The sequence below is a fragment of the Oryzias latipes genome, chromosome 23 (assembly GCF_053564925.1).
Source record: "Oryzias latipes strain Hd-rR chromosome 23, Olatipes_Hd-rR_3.1".
Classification (NCBI taxonomy): domain Eukaryota; kingdom Metazoa; phylum Chordata; class Actinopteri; order Beloniformes; family Adrianichthyidae; genus Oryzias; species Oryzias latipes.
The window spans coordinates 20,839,873-20,865,347 of NC_136259.1; the positions used below are offsets into that span (position 1 = coordinate 20,839,873).

The 25,475-nt window shown below is 39.4% G+C and overlaps 2 protein-coding genes across 2 annotated transcripts in view; one reads left to right on the forward strand and one right to left on the reverse strand.

Moving 5' to 3' along the window:
* The first annotated feature begins 3,631 nt into the window (after nucleotides 1–3,631).
* Nucleotides 3,632–12,638, forward strand: cd36 (CD36 molecule (CD36 blood group)). The gene is made up of 12 exons (XM_004083094.5): nucleotides 3,632–3,919; nucleotides 4,241–4,398; nucleotides 4,477–4,621; nucleotides 7,593–7,742; nucleotides 7,835–7,926; nucleotides 9,089–9,138; nucleotides 9,215–9,284; nucleotides 9,445–9,632; nucleotides 9,725–9,843; nucleotides 9,926–9,999; nucleotides 12,051–12,105; nucleotides 12,185–12,638. Exons 1-12 carry the CDS (start codon nucleotides 3,797–3,799, stop codon nucleotides 12,359–12,361), a joined length of 1,401 nt encoding a protein of 466 aa, XP_004083142.1. The 5' UTR covers nucleotides 3,632–3,796; the 3' UTR covers nucleotides 12,362–12,638.
* Nucleotides 12,639–13,204: 566 nt separating this feature from the next.
* Nucleotides 13,205–25,475, reverse strand: part of sema3c (sema domain, immunoglobulin domain (Ig), short basic domain, secreted, (semaphorin) 3C) — a 44,558-nt gene continuing 32,287 nt past the window's right edge. The window contains exons 11-18 of the mRNA XM_023952565.2: nucleotides 24,025–24,169; nucleotides 23,224–23,446; nucleotides 21,863–21,951; nucleotides 20,918–20,959; nucleotides 20,542–20,699; nucleotides 19,903–19,970; nucleotides 18,621–18,751; nucleotides 13,205–15,792 (exon numbers count right to left, since the gene is read on the reverse strand). Coding sequence (XP_023808333.1) covers nucleotides 15,379–15,792; nucleotides 18,621–18,751; nucleotides 19,903–19,970; nucleotides 20,542–20,699; nucleotides 20,918–20,959; nucleotides 21,863–21,951; nucleotides 23,224–23,446; nucleotides 24,025–24,169 — 1,270 coding nt within the window. The 3' untranslated portion in view covers nucleotides 13,205–15,378. The remainder of the gene's footprint in view (nucleotides 15,793–18,620; nucleotides 18,752–19,902; nucleotides 19,971–20,541; nucleotides 20,700–20,917; nucleotides 20,960–21,862; nucleotides 21,952–23,223; nucleotides 23,447–24,024; nucleotides 24,170–25,475) is intronic.

The window sequence follows — 25,475 nt, forward strand, 5'->3', positions numbered from 1 at the left end:
AATAAATGTCTGTGTTTCCCTTGATTTGCTGCCGTGGGAACAACACCTGATCCTCCATTCAACCAGGTGTACACATCCATTGTTTGGGGTTTAAATAATTTAACCTGCAGACTGAGTCAGGAGCTAATAATCCTGTCACTTGCAGTAATCTGGGAATTTTCCACCCAAATCCTTGTGATGTAAACACAACATGCTTCAATTTCTCTGCACCTTTCTCATATCAGAAGTGGCCCCCGTGGGGAGTGCAGGTGAACATGACATGATGACCTTTTCATTTTAATGCTGTGCTGGAAGATTGCTTTTGTTATCCAGGTTTGCAATAAAAGGAAACATCCCCTGAGCTAAAGGCTAATGTCAAACTAGCAGAAGGAAGGGGCCATTTTTACTTTATCGGGGATAATAAGACCTTTTAAGTCTATTTTATTAGATCATAAACAAGATTTAATGCGAAATTATGAACTGAATATTTATTGTTAAAAGAAAAAAAAGAAAAATTGGAGCGTTATAGAGTTTCACATTATAGACAAGTTGGTTGTATTTAAATTCTATTTTTTCTTTTTCTTTTCTCTGATTCTTTCTAATTTGTAATCGTTTGATTCCCGTCGTGTTTTGCAGGCCGCATTCTGTAGGACTGAGTCCATGAAGGGTGGTGGTGCCGCCCTCTAGCGGCAATGACGTGTAACGTCACAAAAACGTTTTCAAACCAACTTCACAGCAGATCAGATTTAGGCCAAAAATCTCTCAAATAGTGGAAATTTTGTTTAAAAAATTTTACAGAGTCATAATGTCTTATTATATTTAATTCTAAAAAAAAACTTACTTGGACTTGATAAGAAAGGGTATGACAGCACACACAAAACAAAAAGTCAGCAACTGAAAGACCCACTTTGGTTGGTTCGGGATTACACAGCTAAGGACCACAAAGGAGATTCTGTTTTCAAAATGGCAAATTATGTTCCTCATCTCATCATGGTGTTAATCTTCCCTTTTCTGCAAGTAGTAGCTGTGGTAGAAGAAAAGTCATTCAGTTATTAAGACCTTTTTACCTGAAACAATTGATTTTACTACATTCATTCAAGAAAATGATTTTCTCTGAATAAAATCTTTTTTATTTATGCGATTAATAAGCGCTAGAGGCCCGGAATTAAGGACTTCACTTCCAGATTGAAGCGACTTTAAAAATAAAATTAAGCGAAGCCAGACTAGTTTACCAACTAACTACTAGGGGGCGTTGTTACACCAGCAGAGATTCCTTTATTCAGCCAAAAATAGAACAAGCAAGCTTAAAAAAGGACCAAGCCAACAGTCATGCTATTAAAAGTTACTCTAAACTCTGAGCTTAGATTTGAAACCAGACTGATGACTGTAATGGTAGAATATTCTATGAAACCCATTATTTCATGATGTAATTAACCCCCCGGGCTGCACGGTGAAACAGTGGTTAGCACTCTTGCCTCACAGCAAGAAAGCCCCCGGTTTAAGTCCTGGCTGGGGGACCTGAACAAGAACATCAATGGGGGACCTTATTGTGTGGAGTTTGCATGTTCTCCCCGTGCATGCGTGAGTTTTCTCCGGCTTCCTCCCCCTGTCCAGAAACATGCTTCAGAGGTCAATTTAGCAACTCTAAATTGTCCATAGGTGTGAGTGTGAATGGATGTGTGATATGTGGCCCTGGGACAGACTGGCGACCTGTTCAGGGCGTCCCCTGCCTTCGCCCACAAGTGGCCAGGATAGGCTCCGTTAGCCCGTGACCCCGAAAGGGAAAAAACGGAAGAAGATGAATGAATGATTGAATGATGTAATTAACCCCTGCATTGTATTTTTAGATGGTTTGTTCAGAGAGCAATCTTTAGTTCAACAGAAGCCTTTTTGCCTCATTTTAGAAAAGACAAAAACAAAAAAGGACTGCAAATTTTCCAAAACAAACTTCTGGTTGACTTGACCTCAGTTTGATCTAACTCTTTAGCAGCCATTAGTGCTGAACATTAACTTCATTGAATAAATCCAAAAGGAATTGGCCCAAAACACAAGAGCATATAACAAATATATACACACTGAAAACGTTTGAAACTTTATCAATGAATGCAAAAAAAACCTGAATTGTTATCTACTCTTTATTGTCACAAAACAGATTTAAAATTTAAACAGTTTAAAAACTGAAAATACTTTTTTTCTATAGGAAATTAAACTATTTAAGGGTTTTTGCTAACAGATGACCAGCTTCACCTTAAAAAATAAAATAATAAAACGTACTTCCTGTTTTGTCCTTCAAAATAAAATTACATTTGTCTTGTTTTTATTGGGTGGTTTTGGTACAGAAAAACACAGACCTGCAGGTGTTCAAAAACATTACATCAAAGTAAAGTAAAAGTGGTTAATTAATTCACTTTACTGTCTGCAAAAGTTGTAGCTCTGCCCACTTAACTGAATGGGTGAAGTTTTTAGTTTAAATGTACTTTTCCATGCTATTTTAAACAAATTCAAATGTGTATACTGATATATAAATTTATTTATCTATATAAATTATTTATACACTTAAAACATTTGTTTTTATCCTGAAACCTCAGTGATGAGAGAATTAAATTACCACTCCGATGATCTTTCTGTCATGGTTTCTTCCGATCGGGAACAGTTCATTAGAAATTTGCCTCTGATTTGTGGGCGGGACCATTGGCGTACTATTGCTGAGAGCTCTCTGTTTACATGGAGCAGAGAGTCTCTGGCCCGCCGAGCGTACCACAAATAAGCTCTTTTTCCAACAGCATTTTTGTCGTCTGCTCACGACTCACAACAATTTGAATAAAGAAATACTTGGACATGCAATTTGAAGCTAAAAATTCTTAATATGAAAAAAAAATGCCCACTAGAATATGTTAAAAAAAAAATTAAAAACCCAATAGCTCTCTAAGAAACTCTCTTGGCTGTTTGCAAAAATCGTAACTCCGCCCACTAAACTGCCTGGTTTAAATTTATGTTTTCATGCATTTTTAAATCAATTAAAATGTATTTTTCACATTTATTTATAGATACAAATGATTCATACACTCTTCACTGATTACAGGTTTAATGAACACACTTTTATTCATTTGTTTGTTCTCTTTCGTGCGCGGGAAAATCAACAACCGAGCACAACTTTTGGATTTATGGAGGGCCGCGTTAAAACCTTGAAACAAACGAAACCACTCAGAGACAGAGGAGGGATCTCACGAGATCCACAAGGACGTGAATCCGCAGCATCGAGCTCGAAACAATCCACGTGCGTCCGTTTATCACAAAAATAATCAAGATAACAGACAAACAACTTTCAGGGACAAGGAACAACAAATTTTAAAGCCTCTCATAAAAGTATAATCAAGATTACAAATACTGTTTTGCAACTTGGTGCACAGTGAGTTGAATAATGGGTTCCCTTCATGAAGGCAACATTAGGAACATTTTTGACTTAAATTCCTTTGGTAGAAGGATTTCTTAAATATCATCTAAAGACGAATAACCCAATAAGTCTGTGATCACCCCTTTTTCTCAGCCCACAGCAGCTGTTATCACCTGGCCAGAGTGACTCCTCCCACCTGGACCTTTAACCTGCCGTGTCATTATGTAACCTCACCTATTTAAAAGGTGTTCTTGGGCCCCTGCGAGAGGCGTGTGCCCCTTCCTCCGGCCTCAGCAGCTCTGTCAGCTCCCCTGATGGTCCAGCCCGACTTTGCAGCTGAGACGCAGACGAGCAGCACATAGAAGCAGGCAGGCTGAGAGGCGCACGCTTGGAAGGAGGGGGGGAATAAAAACGCACACCGCCATGGGATGCTGTAACAGAAGGTGCGGGCTGATCGCCGGAGCCGTGTTTGGAGCGGTGGTAACCATCCTGGGAGGCATCCTCATCCCAGTGGGGGACATGATCATTGAGGAGACGGTGAAGAAGGTAAGGGGGGGCTGGGTTTCCGCCCGGCACGGAGCGCAGAGAGAGTGACAGAATGGGAGTGTGTGAGTGAGATCAAGGTGAATCAGGAGAAATGTGACCGAGGAGGCGCACAGTTTGGAAGGATGCTTCAAAGTGTGGGCAGGGTTCAGAGCTGAGATCGCCTATCTTTGATTCATCAATCATCGCCATCAGTCATTTTTAGTGTTTCTTTTCATTTAAAGGCAGGACAAGTCACCTTTTTTGAAGTATTGGGAGAGCTGCTGGCCTGCAGGCAGTCTGGAGGTGTGTTAAAAATAGATTGTCTGTGTCTGTGGGGTATAGGAAGCCGTCATCGAGCCCGGAACCATAGCCTATGACAACTGGGCGGCTGCGGGAGTAAAGGTGTACCGGCAGTTCTGGTTCTTTGATGTGCAGAACCCAAGCGAGGTGGAGCAGGGCGCCAAGCCGGTGCTGGTCGAAAAAGGACCCTACACGTACGGGTAAGCCAGCTCCTCTTCGTCAACAATACTGAACCCTTCCTTTGGGTCGGACGATGACTGAGCAATTCCTATTTTCAGGACAAGGTTTCTTGCCAAGGAGAACGTCACATTCCTCCTCAATGACACCGTCTCGTTCCTGCTGCCTCAAGGTGCCATCTTTGAGCCCTCCATGTCTGTAGGACCAGAGGCAGACAACATCTCCTGCCTCAACCTTGGAGTGGCTGTAAGTTTCAACCCAAGTTTACGGCTATCCTTCATCGGCCGTGATCCTTTCTCTCTCTTGTGTTGTTCTTTCTGCGTATCTCATCTGAAACAAGCTGTGTAAAGAAAGTTCTTTAGGTTAGAATCCAGATTTGTCTCGGAGTCCTTAGGTTATGAATCATTTCAAAAATGGAACCAAAGGATGTGCTTTCTTTCAATCCCTGAATACCAAACGGCACAATCAGTGCAGATGAGTGATATCGTTGGTGGAAAAGTCCTCCTTATTGCTGTTTTACAGTGCGTCACATTTCTTTCCACTCCTTTTGGCCCAACAAAAGCCGCTGGCAGGCTAATATCTATCCTCACTCAGATAAGGCTTGTAATTATTAGCTTGCAAGTGCTTCCTGGCTCACACTGCAGCGGTTTCCTCCCATATTGACCGAGAGTAGTTAAATAAAGTTTCCCCAAGATATTTAAATATAGTCTGTTTTTGATGTCTGAAAGGGAGATTCTGTCTTTAAAAGTGTGAAGAAGGCAGAGCAAAACTATCTTGTGAGAGGCTGGATTCATATTATTATAATAATGTTAAAATGTTTTACCTAAAGAAAAGCTACGCCAACTACGGAAGCGTATTGCTTCAATAAAAACCAAAAAAAAAAAGAAAACAAGTGATTGTTTAAATCAAATTTCAGTGATTTTTGTCTATAGAACTACAAAAGCAAAGAACTACAAACTAACTAACCTCATCTTCTCATGAAAACTATAAGATGACCTGCAATTAGAAGTTGAAATTCCGCCAGCGGGCACCACATGCTTTGAAAGAGGCATCTGATTTGTCCCTTTATAATTTATATTACTTGCAATAAAGGAAGAAATAAAATGAAGGAGAAAAAAAATCAGGATTAACAATTTTGCATACTTACTTTTTGGAACGCGAGAGGAGGGGTCATTCAGTCCATTACAGTTAATGGTCAAGACTAGGGCTGCACGATATGAGGAAAACTCGCGATGTGCGATATTAGAGATTAAAATTGCGATAACGATATAATTTGCGGTATATAAACAAATAAACAAATATCAAAATAACCAAATAACCATTCCCATTACATTGCAACAGTTTAAAAATTATACTCCAAATGTCATTCCTCGACATAGGTGACAAACATCTAACGTAATAGAACTCCATCCGATTGGTCAAATGCATAAAGGGATTTATTTGATTCATTAAATGGTTCAAGCTGACATAAGATTGTTTTAGCATATTTAAGGTTTACGATTTATTGCGATATTTGCCGTCTTTTGCGATATGCATATTGCAGAGCTGGATTTGCGATAAATTTGCGGTATATTGTGCAGGCCTAGTCAAGACCTGTGCAGAAAAGGAGTTTGCTGTTATGTGAAGCTGCAGAGGCAGGCAGGGACCGTCAATAAAGTACATGAAGATGCCCCAGACAAACAATAACAGTTTTTTAATAGCTTACCATAAATAATCTCAAAATCATCGCAAGTTCTCATTATTATTAAAAGAAATTCCACAGAAACCCTGATGGCATAACTTTTTTCTCTTAGAGCAAACTAGGATGTTCGAGTAATGCAAGTTTTAGACGCTTCTTTACTTGTAGTCCTAAAAAAAAAATTGGACAAGAATTATAGTCTAATAATCTAAACCTAGAATCCCCATTTATCATTTGTTGCAGCGCTTACATTGCAAATTATGCACAGTGAGAAGGGATTCCCACTCTGTCACACTGCAATTATCAAATTTGGAAAAAGATGTAAAGAAAAAGGACAGTTAACAGTTAGGGGTGTGTATTGGCAAGAGCCTGGCAATATGAGATGTATCGCGACACATCTCAAGTGTCACTCGTTCTCATCTCATCTACAGCCCTCTACGAATCACCCCAATCCGCTTTTTTACATGCAACGTGGCGCAGAGTTTCGGTTCGGTACCCATGCTAAGCAAAAACGAAGTAGTGCATGTCTCATAACAACAAACACAGCAAGGCCGACTGAACGTTTAGCATTTAACCTTTGTGCTATCTTGTGGGGTCCAGATGACCCCACTGCAAATGTTAACGTGGTGCAAGTATCGCCAAATATCGGCATATATAGTCGATTTCCCTTTCACTCCTATGGTTAACAACATATAATTTAGATGAAAATCTATGTTTCTTGACATTTCACATTAGTAAATCCCTTCTCTTTCCTCCTGCATCAAATTAACTTTGTGTGCTGTGAAACCTTAGTTTCCTAAACAGTTTCTTTGTGAATAAAAAATCAATGCATGTAAAACTATTTTTGCAAACCATAAAAGAGTGGTTTAATGTCCCCTTTTCAAGCTATTATTTATGTATTTTTAAAATATGCTTTTATTATTTTTGAGTGTTAAAAGTATGCGTGCTACTTTAATCACTATATTGTTACCGGTGTGAAGAAAACAGTGTTGTGACATTGGGCTATAGAAATAAAATTGAACTGAATATATTTAAGGAATAATTGAAACTAGAAAGGTTTCTTGAAAAGACTGACGTTACCTTGAAGCTGTAAATCTAGCAGACAGGGTTTGAGTCTCCCTGCTGCTCTTTGGCCTATTTGTGAGCTGCAACCCACTTGACAAGAAGACACGGAAACGATTTGCTACATGTTTGTGTGTCTTTTCACCAGTGGAAAAGGTGATCTCCAAAGATTAAACTGTCTGTCTTTAAATCCTTTCAGACAAGTAGAAAAAAAAACGTCTGAACAAATATTATCAATAGAAAAAAAAGCTTTTTTGTTATTGTGTTGGACAAAATCTCAAAAACTGTGAAGGATTTGATATTTAAGATATTTAAAAAGCAGGTAAGCTTTTTTTTTGCCAAAGAAGTATGAGTGAGAAGTAAAGTAACAAGAATATAAAATAATAAATTCAGTTTTATTGATAAAAAAGTTGTAAATATGAAACAAAATGAAATGTTTTTCAGATAAATCTAATTTTTTTCCAAAAATCTTTTCAGGGAGCGTATTCTCTTCTTCCTCACAATGTGCTGGAACTGCTGATCTCTGCGAACAAGGCGTCCTTGTTCCAGAATCGGACAGTTCGGGAGCTGCTGTGGGGCTACAAAGACCCTCTGCTGTTCGGGATGCAGATGGGTCTTTTCTCACCTGTGAGTAAATGTCACATCAGGACATCTGAGAGAAAGAAATCAATTCAAAAAGGTCTTCAAATAGTTAAAATCACGTTTTTTTTCTCTTGTAGTACAATGGAACTTATGATGGCTACTACAATGTCTTCACTGGCAAGGATGACATCACAAAAGTGTCAAAGATTGACATGTATAGGGGAAACAGGTTGGCTCAAAATTCTAAGTTACTTAATTTTTCCATTTTGTAACACATTTTAACTCTGGAGAACCCAAGAACAATTTTCTTCTGGGCTTTTAAAGTTAATTTAACATTTTTGTGTTTGTGTATTTTGGGTAACAGCAATTAACAGCAGCCAAAAAAATTATGAAATATAAATGGTAAAAATAATGATTAAAAAAAAAATCTGTGGCCAAAAAAGTAAAAACACCAAAACATAAAAACTACAAAATTGAATACAGAAATAATTAGATAAAAAAAGAGTAGTAAGTAGAAAGAGTAAAGATAAAGAAAAAAAAAAACGCCAACAACAATGGCCTTAAAAATAAAATACAAAAATAATGATTGTTTCAAAAATTTAACATAATAAAATCAGTGGAAAAAAAGTAAAAACACCATAATAAAAAATACCAAAAAAGGTTCAAAAGAAATAGTAAAAATAGGAAAAAGAGAAAGAAAAAAAAACAGCAGCCAAAGATAAATAAATAAATAAGATTAATAAATAGCAGGCCAAAAAAGTTGAAATAAAAAAACCAAAATAAAAATAAAGAAATAGTAAAACAAATTGAATTAAATAAAAAACTGATGCCAAAGGTTAAAAATAAAAACAAAAATAATTTTAAAAACATAGAATATATGGTTTAATGTATTTGCCATTGTTTAACCAGAACTGTTCCTTGAGTTCCATTCATTCATCCATTCATTCTTCCAAGGAATAAAAAATAAGAAAATAAAATGAATTCATTCTAAACCAGTTTTGTCCCTTTGGGGGTCACGGGCTGCTGGAGCCTATCCTGGCCACTCGTGGGGGAAGGCGGGGTACACCTTGGACAGGTCGCTAGTCCGTCACAGGGCCACAATCACACACTCACAGTCACACCTTTGGACAATTTAGAGTAACCCATGAACCTATGTAACATGATTTGGGACGGTGGGAGGAAGCCGGAGTCACCAGAAAAAACCCATGCCCGCATGTGGAGGACATGCAAACTCCACACAGAAAGGCCCCCAGAAAAACAAGATAAAATTAAATGAAATAAAATCATACAAATAAAAATGGAAAGGCCCATCTTTGACTACATGGGTTCTCCGGGGTTAAATGTTCTAGATCAAATCTGTGTGCTCAGAAATGTTGTTTTTTGTGCTTCAGCAACCTGGGCTTTTGGAATGACTCTTATTGTGACATGATCAACGGGACAGGTACGTGTGAACGTTTACTCCACCCTCACGCTGCAGAAGCTTCACCTGCAGAAATCTCACTGCTTTTCTCCATCAGATGCGTCGTCCTTCGCTCCTTTTCTGGACAAGGAGACGCCGCTCTATTTCTTCTCTTCAGACATTTGCAGGTGAATTCCTTTTCTTCTCGCATGAGACGTGATCTTTGGACTTTTTTTTTCAAGTACAAAGCTTGCATAACAGACTTATCTTCTGCACAGCAACGTTGATGAAGATTAGATCCCCTGAATTGTTTAATCTGGAGTAACATGTCACGTTTGTTGCCTTCAGGTCCGTCTCGGCCAGCTATGAGCAGACGGTGGACCTGAAGGGGATAGATGTGTACCGCTACTCCCTCCTCCCGTCCACACTGGCCTCCCCTGTGGTCAACCCAGACAACAGATGCTTCTGCAAAAACATGCAGACCACAAAAAACTGCACTTTGGCTGGAGTTCTGGAACTTAGCGTCTGTCAGCAAGGTCAAGTATATTTATCTTTTTGTTGCGATAGAGTTTCGCTGTGACCTGCTCCTCCGTCTGAACTGCTCATGTGCTTTCTCCTTTGGAAATAGGCGCACCCGTCTACATCTCTCTCCCTCACTTCCTCCTTGGCAGTGATATACTGAGGGAGAGTGTGGTGGGCCTCAACCCGCATCCGGAAAACCATAAAACCTTCCTGGATGTGGAACCGGTATGTAGGACAGGTTCTTCTGCAGCAATGAAGTCAAACATCAGCCAAACTTGACCAAAACCTCTCCCCTGATTTCCACCAGATCACCGGGTTCACTCTAAACTTTGCCAAAAGAATTCAAGTGAATATGATGTATGGACCATCAGACGTCGTCAAGTAAGTCATACCTCCTTAAAATAGTATTTGTAAATATACGTTTAGTAGTTACGATGTCTCCACCTTAAAACAGGAGGTAATCTTCAAAAAAACGTTGTTTGATAAGAGAAATACATGAATTATTTGTATTTTGAGTCAGAAAATCTAATATTTAATAGACTATCACATGTAATGAAAAAAAATTGTACCATTTCTCAATTATATTCATAAAAAGTTTTTTGTCGCTCGGCTTTTCTGAATATTTGTAAACACCAGTACCATATTGGTTGAGGGGATCCATAATCACATGAAATTATTTGATAAAAATTTGAAATATTCATAAAAGAAAGGTGCTGCAGAGACCATCAAAGATAAAGAGATAACATTTCTTTAAAAAAAAAGTGTTCAAATCTCTTCCAAAATAAATCCCTATGTTGGAGTTTTTAACATGTTCTTGTGGTTTCTTTCTGATGATGTAAAGAAAATTAAGTTTAAAATGGCATTTCTGAGTATTTCTTTATTCATATCGTTGTGAATGAGGAGCAAACAGTTTCTGGATGCCCCACACCAGACTCGTTTGCAATCACTCATAGTACACATAGCCCTTGTGCTATCCTATGACCCCACCCTTACATTGACGTGTTCTCCCTACCATGACAAAGGTGGATAAAAGTGGAAAGATTTCATGTAATCCATGGACACCAATGAAGATCACAAATCATTGAAGAAAAAAGGTTCAGCGCACTGTCTAGTGGGTCTAGATGACCCAACTCCCAATATTAAAGTGCCTAAGATAGCATGAGGGTTAAGCATTGTACTGAGCCTAACTCAGTGTGATGTGTGCCACTCTGCCTGCATTGCAGAGTATTGTATCCAGACCTGATCTTCTGTTTCTGTCCGTTTGCCTGCCCCGACTTTTGTCTGGATCCCGACTACCCTCTAGTCTCTTCTCTGATGCTCTCATGCTGGTTATTGACCCTGATTTAGCTTTGAGGACTTTTAGCTGTGCTGACCAGCCGTCCGTCTGTTCTATGACAAAAACACGCTGGGCGGGCCCCAAGCTCCCACCTCTCAGCAATGGAGAGGTTTAAGGGGGGGTAAGGATGATCTTTTTAAACCCTTTGATGAAATCCACAAACATTCATTCATTCATTCATTTTCTATTCCGTTTATTCCCTTTTGGGGTCACGGGGCTGCTGGAGCCTATCCCAGCTACTTGTGGGCGAAGGCAGGGGATGCCCTGGACAGATCGCCAGTCTGTCGCAGGGTAGAATGTCCACAGTCACACACCCGTTCACTCTCACACTCACACCCTATGGACAATTTAGAGTTGCCAATTACCCTATGAAGCATGTTTTTGGACAGTGGGAGGAAGCTGGAGATCCTGGAGAGAACCCACGCATGCACGGGGAGAACATGCAAACTCCACACAGAAAGGTCCCCCATAAATGTTGTTTTTCATGTCCCTCAGCCGGGACTTGAACCGGGGGCCTTCTTGCTGTGAGGCAAGAGCGCTAACCACTGCACTTTCACTGCGGTGAAATTGTTTGTGGATCCGTGAAATCCACAAACAATATTTGCGAAACAATTTTTTTTTAAAGGTATCGATTCTGATCTGTCGGGTGATTTGGTACGATTTTTGCTTACGTCAGTTTTGTAGTTAGCTTTCTATAATGGTAGTTGTCTCAAATTTAATCCACACATTTTTAACATTTCTAAATACCAACAAATTTAGCAAAAAAATGAATAACGCTAAATGAGATATCCTAACCATTGGAAAATTAGCTAAACATTTCCCGTCAAAAGTGTTTTAGAGATTTCATGGAAGCAGCCATTTTGAAATGAGCAGGAAAAGCCCTTCTACTGCTCCTAGTGGAAGGAATGATAACAAAAACATGGACCAAGTTCTACACAATGGGTTTTACACAAGTTCTACACAAGTAAGGTTTGAATCATGCTAATGAGCTAGGAGCTCTCAGAAATGCCTGTATCAAATGTGATTCAAATGGTTATATGTAATTGTTAAATTATTAGTTGTCAAACCTCTTGTAATAATCTGTTTTGTTTTACAGACTCTTTAAAAATATCTCAGACTACATGATACTTCCTGTAGTTTGGATGAATGAGGTAAAAAGACAAAAAAGTCAAGAAAACCGGAACTTTTCAGACAGAAAGCTGTAACTTTTTCTCGTCATTTCCTCCCCAGACGGCGACTTTAGACGACGAAACCGCAGACATGTTTAAAAATGAACTTCTTGGCCGGATCAACATGTTGGACATCATACAGAAGGTCCTGCTGGGAGCAGGCGCCGCCATCTTTGTCCTCTGCCTCATCTTCTACTGCTTTGCAAGGAGGAGCCACAAACGGAGCAAGACTGTGTAGAGGGTTCCCTGCCGTTCGGCCCGTGCAAAGGCACAGTGCACTCAAGCTGCTATCAGCCGTCTTAATATGGACCTGCACTGTTTTTTGTTTTTATTCCATCATTATTTATGATGCTTTGTTTTTAGGTTTAAAAAAAAGGGGGGGGTTATACTGTGATTTTTGTACAGCTCAACTGAGAATTGATTTCCCAGAATTCATTTAAACAGCTGACACTGTAACATGAACTCGTCTTTTGCTGAATGACTTTGTTCAGAGTTAATAAAAGCTGAAAAAGCAAGTTCTTTCTTATTAATTTGTTTAAAAAATCAGCCCTATGTACATTTAACTCTGAAGAACCCACAGGGTCAAATTTGTCCCTCTTTTGTTGTTTAATAAGCTTTTTTTATGTAACCTTTTTCTATTTTCATGTTTTTAATTAATTTTTTTTGGCTGCTGTTAATTGCTGATTCCTCAAATGAACAAACAAAAAATACATTTGGTTGATTAATAAAATTTCTTTTTTTTTTTTTTTTAACGACCGGCACGTGGAGGGCTCTGTAGATTAACTTTAACAACCCACTTCTAACAAATCATTAAATACTTTAGCCAATACTTTTGCAAACAATTTTATTTTCTTCTTTGACCTTTCGTCTTTTCTTTTCTTTCACTTTTACTGCTTTATACCTAAAATCAAGTATATTAAACTTTTAAAAAAGTAGAAGCCTTTCTGTTTAGCGTGTAGTGCCTCCACTCGACAGGAAATCCACTGCTGTATATTTAAAAAAAGATTAATCAACTTATAATGAAAAAAAAGAATCTACTGATAAAAAAAAATTAAAAACAAGTCATGGCCTTAATGAGAAATTCATTGGAACAGATTTATTCAGGCTATTAATAAATACAAATGCATGTTTCATGGCACAGGTCATCCTGAATCGGTATGAGAAAAGGTTTTCAAAATAAAAGCTTTAATCTCTGCAATTTGCAGATACGGTCAGAGACATTTGATGAGTTCATTTATGTACACGTTGAAACATTTTTTTGTTTAAGCGAAGTTAATTTAAAAGACTGAAACAAAACAAAAGACATCTGTACACAAGCAAAGATTTCTATCTACATTATCTAAGCAATAAAAAAATGGTCTATTCACATAGTCTAAGTGTCTAATTCCCAGATAATCACTATTTGAAGAGTTAATAAAGACTGTAGCTTAGTTTAGAAATGTCTGACGTTTGTCAGTTTCTGCAGTGAAAAAAAGGGTTTGGAAATGCATTGTGGGTAAGATTCACTACCTCTTTACATTAATGATGGACATGCTTCAGTGCTGGTGAAACATGCAGGTTGAGTAGAGTCAGGCATCCTCTCATACAGTACACAGATCAGCAAGTCTGCAGCCACACCTGCTGAATTTAAGCTTCTGCTGAGGCGTATGGCAGCCCAGAGAGGCCAAAAAAAAAAAAAAAAAAACCTAATAAAGAAAGTTTACCACCTAAACTTTTGGGATTGTTTGTTTCTTCAGCATTTACCATCATGGCACTATTTTGTATCACTTGTGCTCTCTACTTGAACTCTATTGACGTTTTATTCACTTGATAGCATCCAATAACATCTATATAGATTGACCTTTTTTCTTAATTTGGTCAGAAATATTTCAAATTGCCTCACTGTAAAAACTATAATTGCTTCCTTTTGTTTTATTTGTTCAATTTTATATATTTTTCATTTTAAAGATAAATTTAATTCCAAAGTAGCTCTTTTTTCATGCAAAAACAACCACGTTATAGCTTTATACAGTAGTCCCATTTGGATGAAAACTGTTTTTTAGGTGTTTTTAACATGACCTTGTGGCATTTTTCTGATGATGGAAAACATATACATATATATAGATAGAGAGAGAGCGAGAGAGAGAGAGAGAATTAAGCTTAATATTGCATGTCTGAGTATCTTATAATGAGACTCATTGTGAATCAGGAGCAGACAAAAAAATACAGTCTGAAAAGGAGCTTATGTGTGACGTAGAAAATAGGCTGGGATGGCCACAAGCTCCCTGCTCTGCTCCATTCTGATGCATCCACTTGTTTTTGTTGCTCTGGTAATGCTGGGTTGGGGTTGTGAGGACCTGTAAGCTAGCGGGAGAGAATGTAAACAGAGAGCTCTCAGCAAAGGAGAGTAGATAAGGGGGGCGGGCTTCTTCTGGGCCAACGGTCCCACAACTAAGATGTGAATTTCTAATTAAAAACTGCCACTTTATGTTATGTCCTAGAAAACAATACAGATTTTAGCTTGAAACTGCACAATCTTAACTAAAAAAATTTTTTTAAAAGAAGACTGGAGTGGAACTTTAACGAATCAGGATTCATTTTATGTTTTTTTTAATCAAATTTGACTGTAAGAAAGAAACAATATCCCAGGAAACTGTAGAGAAGATGGACACACAAGCCCCAGAAGACAGGAAGTAAAAAAAAAATCTGAAAATGAATTAGATAAAAAAAAGTAAGAAAAAAAGAGGAATTATTATAATATATCAGAAGAGGATAGATAAGATGATTTTTTACTGAATTCTTTTGTTCAAATCCGTCTATTTTCAGATTTTTTTTGGGAGAATTTTGGTGCTAGTTGTTTCCTCTGGGCTGCCATACACTGCCTGTCTCATTTAAACAGAAAATATCCTTTGGCCTCAACTTTTACACAGTTTCTCTGAATTTGACTGCCATGCATTTAGAAACATCTCCGCTCTTATGAGCATCACCGTCACATCTTCTCTGCGCCTCTTTGCAACGTTCTTTAAAGCAAACCACCTCCTTTGGATGTCAATATTCAGCTGATCCACTGAGGAGCTGATGAGTTTCTTCATCATCATCTCGTTTCTTCTTTTTGTATTTCCACTCCTGCTTGTGTTATTCTGGTCTCAGAGCATCCTTGGCTCCCGGTTGTTTTGTGTCTAAGTGAAACTTTTTCACACAACCTCATGCAAAAACAAAGAAATCCTTTTCCCAAACTGCTTCCATTGTACAAAAGTCTCCCCGTCTCTGCAGCTCTCAGACCTCTGGGAGATGGTTGCGTCTATTGCGGCTCTTTCTTCGGTCCAATAAGGGCTTTAGTTTGGCCAAATCCCCCCTGAGGGGTCCGGGCGGCTGTGCCTGCTGCTGCTGCTGCTTCTTCTGCAGGTTCCTCTCTTTGCAGTACTGCTGCACGGCCAGAGTCTCCGCAGGACTAAAGGCCGCCAGCAGGACCTTAGGGTGCACCGAGCTGGCCCACCCCCAGGGCGACTGCCGCTTGTCTGTCAGCACGCTCACCATGGCGTCGCTCAGCACGCGCAGGCGGATTTTAGCCACGGTGCGTTTGAAGCCGTTCTCGGTGGTCAGGCAGTAGTAAAGACCCTGATCGGACGGCAGGGCGGAGCGGATGAGCAGGCCGTGCTCGGTGGAGAAAACGCGATCACTCAGCTTCACCTGCAGGGAAATCGGCATGAGTTCATGTCTCTTTACATCATAGCGGGTGAAATGGTCAAATGTTCGATGCCATGCAAACTCTAGCAGATTTAACCTCCTCATCATACCATACATAACAAGTGGAAGGATGTCAGAATATCTTAGTGCTCCAAAACTGTCTGATTCTCACACAGATTTGTTAGTAATTCTGTATTTTAATTAAAAATTGTGTTATTTCTTTTTTTTCCCCCATATACAGTATTTCCTCACTATACTCCCTACACTATCCTTTTTTTAACAGCATTGTGTTCTGCTTTCTGATTGGCTGTAGACCACACTTTCTTATAAAAAAGCTGATTTTAAAGTGTATCAAACAATTATTTTGAATTAAATGGATACATTCAGAAGAAACACGTGAGATTACGACATAATAAAAAGCTCCTGTCATTTTCCCTTGCTGAATCGGACAGTCGCCGACAACAGAAACGTTCCGTGTGCTGATCCAGGCGATCAGCAGCGAGAAGTGCAGGGATGGTGGATCTCAAAGACCTTTAATGATTTGCCAAAGGTCAAACTCCTGACCAGCCGTTGAGCAGACAGACAGCTCAGTGAATTGCAGTCCTCTATTGTAAACTAGTCACGCCTTGATATTATAAATGTTATCTTTGAGCAGGTGTTGGTTTTCTTTTAAGTGTTTTGCAGAAGTGTTGCAGTAAAAATGTATCACTATTAAAAAAAAAATTGGAAGTTGACTGTATATGAGAACTGGACTGAGTCAGACAGACATCACTCATAGAAAATATCTTATTTCTGCCTCCAACGAATTTACATCAATTCAGTCTTCTTTTATTGCAATACGGACCCAGCCATGTTGGAGCCAGCAAATGTCAGCAATCCCAAGATCACATATCCCTAAAATCGAAACTATATAGACTTTTTCTGTTTTAAATCATCAACACAACACTGCATACAGCTGGTTCTGCGCAATCTGCTGTGTAAATGTTTTGCCGCATAAGCAGTGGTTAATACTGGAGATAGATTACAGAGTACTGGATAAATCATCTCCATTTTCTCTTTAAAAAGTTCTTTTTTTTGAACATATTACCTTCTTACTGCATTTATGTTCCTTTAGAGACTTTAAACTGGATTAGAAGTGGCTTAAATAAATCTGAAACATAAAAAAATATCCCACGATTATTGACTACCATTTGCCTTAAAGTACAAAGTGTTGATAAAAGTGAACGTAAAATTAAATTTGAGTCTAAATGAATGTTTTAGATCAGGGGTCGGGAACCTTTTTGGCCAAGAGAGCCATAAACGCCACATATTTTGAAATGTAATTTCGAAAGAGCCATACAATAATGTGGTGCCCCTTTCCCACACGGAGGCACGGAGACTTAAGCTCTTTTAAGGTTCTTTATTCTGGTTACTGCAGACCGCGACAAACGCCGCACAATTAATTCAGCAGCTCCTCAATCTCTCCCGCTGAGACGAGAGCACTTCTCCCAACTTTATATTCCCCGGCTCCCGCTCCAGCCCTCCCATTTCCCTTATTTGGCCCATGGCTGAACACCATTGGTCCAAACTACCTAATAACAGGCTGAGCGACAGAACTGAGAGCCAATCAGATCTATGCTTGATGCGTTTAATGAACTCCAGAACTTTCAACGCGGCCCAACAGCCGCTCAGTCCGCGACAATTTGTTTAAAACTAAAAATACAAATGAATGTGTGCATTTGATTTAATTTCAACATTTTTAAAGTACAATAAGTCTGTGGATTATTTTTAATAACATTGTTATGCTGTTGCTTATAAATGATGAGTATTTCTCGTGGTAGTTTTGCTGATGGTCTAGTCTGGTTGATACGTGGTGAGTTTCTGCTTCATGCAGGCGTTGAGACTTTAAACGTGATCATAGGTCTGAATGTTCTGTAGATGTGAGACAGACTGCTCACATGCAGACGCGGAGCCAAACACACACTCACGGGCAGCAGGTTTTACGTATTTACAATCCCTGCGCGATTCACCTGCTGCCTGTCCCCACAACACCTCAGCCCCACCCCCTGCTTTCTTCCTCACACATCCCGTCCCCGCATCTGCGCGCTCTTTCTCAGAGACGGGAGCGCAGTTTTAGGCACGGCAATTCACAGGTTTCCAGCTGGTACAAACTCTGTGAAATAATAGATAATTGTAAACTGATATCGCTGGCGCAGATTTTTCTCTCTAAGCACTGCTACTACTGCGCGCTTCTGGCATCGCATCGCGCCCGAGAAGGACTGGTCTAATGAAAAAAAAAGTATAATTAAAGATTTGTCTGCGAGCCACATGTGACCATCAAAAGAGCCAGATATGGCTCGCGAGCCATAGGTTCCCGACCCCTGTTTTAGATCAAAATGAGTCACAGCAACAGATTCTCTAAATTCCTTTTTATTAAAAAAATGCAAATTATTCCTTTTTCTACTCCTTGTTTTGTAAACTAATCCATAAACTACAATTATTTCTATCTAGATGTAGTTGTCTTAAGCTTGATTTAATTTCACAGTCTCCACAGGGATCTCAGGATTTAAAGTTTGCCAGATATTTAAACAATGTCACACCCACTGAGAATCCAGTCATTAGCCAGGGCCCGTATCGTGTTTGATTTGTGTCAGAGCGTCTAATGAAGCTCCTCTGCCAATAATCTGTCAAAATATTACAAGCACACATGAGCTCATATCGAAACAATCACTGGATCTGCCTCTCAGGAGATATCCACGCCGTCCTTGGCTGTACATGAGCTGGTCATAAAAACACAGGTCAAACGTCTGTTATCTATAACAGACGTTTGACCTCCTCCGAATCAGACTGACCTCCTTCCTTCTGTCGTTGTCTCTCTGGATGAGCCAGCGAATAGACGCCTGCGGAGACTTGGGCTGACACTCCAAGAAGGTGGTGTTGTTTTTCACGCCATACTGCATCATCTCCACGGCGTTCCTGTAGGCTGGTGCACAGACACGCGGTGGGAGTCACGTCGGACGTCACTCGCTGACAGACACGGAGCTCACAGATGGACTGGAGTCTGGCCTCGTGTCTCAAGGGTCACCGTGAAACGCTGACAGAAAGCCTTTTTTGGCAAATTAAGCCACGCCTACAAGCCCATTTTTATACATCACTGTTGTCCATCTAAGTCATTTAGCTGTCAGCTCACCCATCAGCTGGATGGATGACAGGGTTAGGCCTCATTAGCTGCAGCGGCCATATGGCGGCTTCACTTCATTTACACACTTCAACTCCAAGGCTCAAATTTCCTGATTTCATTAAACAGATCTTTACATTTGAGGCGTTTGTGCAGGTTCTCGAGTCTGGGATGAGGATAAACCCTGCAGAACAGGAACATAATTAACACGCCGGAACAACCCGTTTGTCAGGATATGTGGAGTCGGTCTTTGTCAACAGGGATTGAGCCTTTAACACCTGAGATGTCTCAGGTGTTAAAGGCTCAATGTTATTCCAACAAATTCAACGCGGGAAGAAAGCAGCTTTGCATTTTAGTTTGTTCACGTTAAATACGATGACACTTTATTCGTGTCACAAATCATCGAAAGGCTGCTAGTCTCCGCCTCGGAATTACGTTGATAGCATACGCAGTCAAGGAGTTACTGTGGTTAAAAGAGTGTGTGCTGTTTAGGTGTCGCCGTCGACATCTGTACATCACAGAAGAGGTTCTGTCATGTCAGTTCCTGGGTGCTAAAAGAAGTAGGACTGAACCATTAAAAAATAAAAAGGGGGGGGGGGGTTTGTAAGCTGTTACGGAGTTGAACAAAACTGGTGCAGTTTTAGACATAATTCCTATATTTTTCTCATTTTTCCTTTTTAGAGAAAAGTAGAAGGATTATATTATCAAAAGAGCTTACCATTATTATTTGTTTCAATTTCACTCAATGAAAAAGTAACTGGTTGGTTTGGAGATAAAATGTAATAAAGTAGAGTTTAAGGAGGTTATTTCATTTCATTTTTAGGTAATTTCAAAATGCATTTTGTGCATCTAATATGAAAATCCTGGAGGTAAAACTGATTTCAGATAATCACTCACAAATAATTAGCAGACAACTGAATTTCAATCCTGTTTCTATGCAGAAAATGACTGAATACCTTTTAAATTGAATCCCCTGCACTGGGTGAGAGGATTCCCGTGCATGACATCCTGCCTCCTGCTTCTTCTGCAAAAAAGGGGGACAAGAAATGTGGGCTCAAAGCAGGAATTTAAGGGGAAAAAAACATAGTGATGGTTAAAGTAGCTGTCAGAGAAACACTGTGATGCTTTTCCAGTCACTGGAGCACACTCATGCTTGACAGCTTGAGGGAGTGAGCATGTAAACAGATGACACATTTCAGGCAGAGGAGAAAAAAAAGCCTGCTTTGGTTCCAGGACCAAATCTGACCCGAGTCTGACTCAGCTGTCAGGAGGCCCAGTGGAATCGGTTTAGAGGCAACGAGTTGCTCTCACTTTCTATTGTGGGTTTTGTCTGAACCATAGGAGGAAAATAATACCAGCTGGAGCAGAGACAAACCAAGACTGAACTTCAGGATCAACTTGAATCTAATATTTGTTCACATTTGAGAACTTTAGTCCACCGGCAAACAGGTGAAACATCTGAACTTGTGTTTCTCCAACGCCTGCAAGGGTTCAGAAAAGCCAACAATGGCAATGTCAACATCCATGAACACACAGGAACAACCTGGAACAACAAACACTGCTGCGAATCAAAGACTTGGACCGCATCGGTTCACCTTTTTCCAGTGGGATAGAAGCGAGAGCAGCTCAGGCCGTCCCACGCGCAGTAGGGGTCTCTGGCGAGGCAGCAGTCGGCGCACGCCGAGCCGTAGGCATGGCAACGGTGCAGGGAGACCTGGGAGACCCCAAACTCGGAACTGACGTACAGCTGTTGCTGCAAAGCAAACAGTTCAAATGTCAGCCCCTTTGTTTGTCTTAATAAGTCTGACAGGAAAATGAGGCGGAGAGGAGAAACAATTATGGCTTATTATTATTATTTCCTCACCGCTGGGGCGGCTTATTGACACTACACAGCGGCCAAAGGCAACAGTTTCCTCATTAAAATGAGTCAATATCACTAAATACACAGGAGGGGGTATTAAACACACTTACTTTTTTAGAGGAAATCCGTAGGTTTGTAACAGGAGCTTGGTTCTGGCAAAAAAAAAAAAAAAAAAAAAAAGCAGCTGTCATTATTAAAAACACGACTTGGAAAACAGACATTTTAGGAGAAAGCTAATAAAAATGTAATCAGTGCCGCGCAAATAAATACCGTAATCATCTAAATGCAACTGAAACATGATTTTTGAAGTTTATTATTTAGATTAAGCTGGTTTACGTCTTATTTTTGTGATATTCTTTTTTTTTTATGTCGACAAGGAGTCAAATACCAGAATTATATATGGTGTACCACAGGGATCTACGCCGAACCCCATGCATTTCATCATTTTTTTCTTTGTTTTTAAAAAGACGAGTTCAAAATTAGAGTGTAAATGTTTCTTTATGCTGATGATATCCTGTTGTCAGATTAGAAACTAACATAATTATGTGTAAAGATAAGGTTTTGATTGTTTATAACTTTATTTAACCTAATTTAGCTCAAATGCACGCTGGTGTTTTTGGCGCCTCAAAGATAATTCTTTCATTATTCTGCTCCTAACATCGACCTGGACACACCCTTTTGAGGTTCCGCCCCTCTGTTACATGTGAGTCTTTCCCTCCCACTGCCACCTTGTGCTTCATCAGCCTGATGGTTCTCTGTCCAGGCCTTTTCTGGGGCATCAGATGTTTTTTTCTACAGAATCCGTCAGCCTACAGCTGCAGCTCCAGATCAAAGCATCTGCTTTTCCCATCACAGGGCGATCCCACTTTTCCTGATTTCAGACACGTGTGGAGGTTCAGCCGGAGCGAGAAGCAGATTTTTCCTGAACACTAGCGTGTTTCCCATCAAACTCTTGAGCACCACCCAGCTTTTATCTGTCTGCTCTTGGCCTTTGTGTTGCAGCCGAGGGAGATAGAAAAAAACAACAAAAAAGGTGAGGAACAGGGTCAGCACACCTTAAACACTTCCAGCTCTTCCAGGATCAGATCTTCGTGCAGGGAGTGATTGCTTGGCAGTGCAATCACCTTCTGAACTGTACCTTTGTCTGGGTGCAGAAAGAGAGGTTGTGAGTTGAAACCGCACACGGGCAATCAACAGTAACATCTCAACAATCATCAGGCAGTGAAAAAAAACAGATCATTAAGTCTAATGTCTGTTTTTCTTTTGTTCAAGCTCATAAATTAGGCTTTCCAGAGGTACAACAGATGTACTATCAAAATAAAAGTTAATAACGGCTCCTGCTAAAAGCAAGTCCCCCTTCCCCTTCCTGGAGACAAAGCGGCGTTGAAGGAGCAGATATGACGAGACGGCCCTGGCCTCCTCAAGAATTCGAGCAGAAGGACCAGACTGGAGAAGGCTGTTCAGTATACACAAGCAGAGGCTGCAGAGAGTCCCTGAGCAGTTTGCAGAATATTAATGTGCACACGTGGATGCGTTTAGGCAGGAAAAGCAGACCTTTTTTTCTGCTCAGAAATACACATTACTCTGTTAAAAGCATCAAAACAGGCTGGAAAAAAACTCCACAGCTTTTGCAGAATTGAAACTTGTTTCTTCAATCTAAACCTTCAGCCTTTACCTACTGACTGATTTTAAGGTGTAACTTCATATATTGATGCAGTTAACTCTCAAAGGCTTCACAGTGACTTCTGTAACATCTTTTTGTTGCATTTAAAATCCACATTTTCTGGAGAAGCTTTTATTTTTTGTCTTTAAAACCATGGCAGTCTCTTTTGGCTTGTTCAACAAAATAAAAGCCCAAAGTCCCCTCTCCTATCTCTGCTGTGACATTTCCATTATTCATGACCCGACGTTGTTATCCGTTTATCAGATAACCAGTTGCATCAAAAAGAGTCCAAAAATCATTTACTGACATCAGCAGAAAGTCAGACGAAAAGGAACCCAACCGGCTTTGTCACAAGCCTGCAAGTGTGTACCAGAGCCCAATCATTAAACTCTACTTTATTACATTTTATATTTATTGCACTTTTGTCATAAGGAAAGCCAAGTGCTGCAAATACACCATATAAATCATGCAAATAGATATTAAAAAATAACATTTTTTTCACATATTCCTGCTAAAGCAGCATGACAAGTCAAATTCAATGACTTTTTAGGGTGAATTTGGAGCACAGTAAATGTTATTGCCACACTTTAGAGAGTATATCATTATAACATGTATTTATTTAAAATAAGATACTAGGTTTGCAAACTTGATTTGTGCTTGTTTTAATCATTTTCAGGAGCTTAAGATGACATTTGATTGTGAAACTTCTCCTGTTTTCCACGCACAGCAGGTTGTGTGGACGTGGTTGTGTACCTGTGCCCAGGAAAAGCACTTGGTAGCTGCCGTCAGCAGCCAGGACCTGGTCCACGGCCACAGAGGTGTATCTGTAGCCGGCGTTGGTGCGAACCACCAGAGGCCTCCTTCCCACTGGGTAGATGGGGTTGAACATGACCGGGTGGTTGCGGACAAAGTTCACCACGTCGTCTGGGAACTCCTTTGTTGTGTGCAAGTCAGGAGTGAAAGCTCCACCAGGACACTGAAGAAAGACAGGATCTTCAATCAGCAATAAGGCCAGTATAATAAACAATATTAACTTTAAATGGTTGAGTATTTACATTAAAAAAAAAGTGAATTTTAATTAATTGTTGCACATTTTTAGTGTAAAATCTAGCTGTTGGTTATCTTTAAGTATAATTTTAATTCTTTTTTTGCATAAAACATCTACAAAAGTGTCTTGTATGTATTAAAATATTTAGATTAGTGTTCTAGTTATTTATATATATATATATATATATATATATATATATATATATATATATATATATATATATATATATATATATATATATATATATATATATATATGTCATGTGGGACAACCTTGTCATGTGTCATGTGGGACAACCTATATATATATATATATATATATATATATATATATATATATATATATATATATATATATATATATATATGGGGGAAAAGAGTCTATTTAAGTCTAAGATTTACTTTTTGCAGTGCAGAATCAGATCATATAAAAAACTTCAAATTTGCCCTCTTCCCCCCCTCATATTTGAGTTGAGAGCAGCAACTAAAGGCCGGAAATGGGCTTACCGTTCCAGGCCTTGGGTAGGGGATCCGGCCCTGGAATGCCACCCACTGAAAATTGGGGCCCTCTCTGTGAGCGAAGGGCCCGTTAAAGACGGTGAGGATGTCCGCCATGTTGTAGACGCACACGGCTGAGCCTTTAAAAACAGAGCTGAGGACAGAAGAGGCAGGCGGTGAATGAAATGATGAAACGATGCCAATCTGCTGCTGTTGCTAAAGATGGAGTTCTGGAGTCTGGGAGGATACTGTCATGCACCAGTGGGAGCCGCTCACCTTTTTCTCGCCGATTTGTGATGTAGTTTGGCTCTGACAGTTCAAACGACAATGCTTAGCATATAAAAGGGTCTTTGTTGGGAGAGGAAGTAATGTGGCACGCAAACAGATTATTTAAATCACACGTTAAACTCAAAATATGCTGCCATTAAGCTCTGGTAGATGATTTTTAAAAAAGTTAGTCATGTATGCTCTTGTCTTTAACTAACATTTACACAGTCACATCTGTTCCAAGGTGAAAATAATTCAATTAAATGAACTAATTTGTCTGGAAATTCAATGGGAGGTCAAAGGTCAAGGCAGGATTGAACAAATACTTTTTTTTCTCATAAATCTTTTGAAATGCAAGTCGTACTTAGCACAGGAATTCTTCCAAACTGACCGGAAAATGATTTTTTTTTTTATAACTAAACCTAATATAAAAACTAATGAAATGCATGTTGGGTAAATTATTTCTTTGCTGTGGCGATCCTTCTCAGCATTACAATTTGTTTTTCAGAAAATTACATCTTTATTTCCTTTTAATTCCTCCTTTGGAAAGCGGTTTGTGGCAACACAAAAGCTGAAAAGAAAATGTATGAGCAACAGCAGAAAAAAGCTGTTTGACAGTTTGGAAGATGAGCTTTGGCAAAGTGTTTTGGCACAAAACCTCAGATCTACTGTTCAGCCAGCACATACAAGCTCCTTGGAAAGTTTTTTCTTGAAAAGAAACTAGCTAGCAACTTGGTTTGGTTCTCCACTTTTTTTTCAACAAATCGCACTAAATGTATGAGGTTTCATGTTTATCTGATGTTCAGATAGTCTTTTCAAAATTGAATACTTGAAGAAAAAAAAATCATAGTAAGTATGTATTCAATTTATAGTTTAGCTTCTCTTACTAATGCTAAGTATCCTTTGGCTTTTGGGCTGTGCTTTTCTCTTAAATATTCCCATGTCTTCAGCAGCTCAAATTGTTATATTAGTGAACATAAATATATACATGCACACATATGTAAAAATGATTCATATGACATTTGGTTCAGTGCACAAAAGGGATTGGAATTTGCCTCTACATAAAAGTGTCACGTTAAAATTATCCTCGTGCTGGAAGCGCTTAAACCTCAGCGACATCAGAACACTCATACTACGCTTCTGGAAGACATTCAGGAACAGATCTCCTGTCACACTATCCCTGTGGACAACAG

Coding starts and splice junctions, on each gene's coding strand:
- cd36 (XM_004083094.5), top strand. CDS start 3,797: ATGGGATGCTGTAACAGAAGGTGCGGGCTGATCGCCGGAGCCGTGTTT. Junction 3,920..4,240: donor TTGAGGAGACGGTGAAGAAG/GTAAGGGGGGGC, acceptor TGTGGGGTATAG/GAAGCCGTCATCGAGCCCGG. Junction 12,106..12,184: donor CTGTAGTTTGGATGAATGAG/GTAAAAAGACAA, acceptor TTTCCTCCCCAG/ACGGCGACTTTAGACGACGA.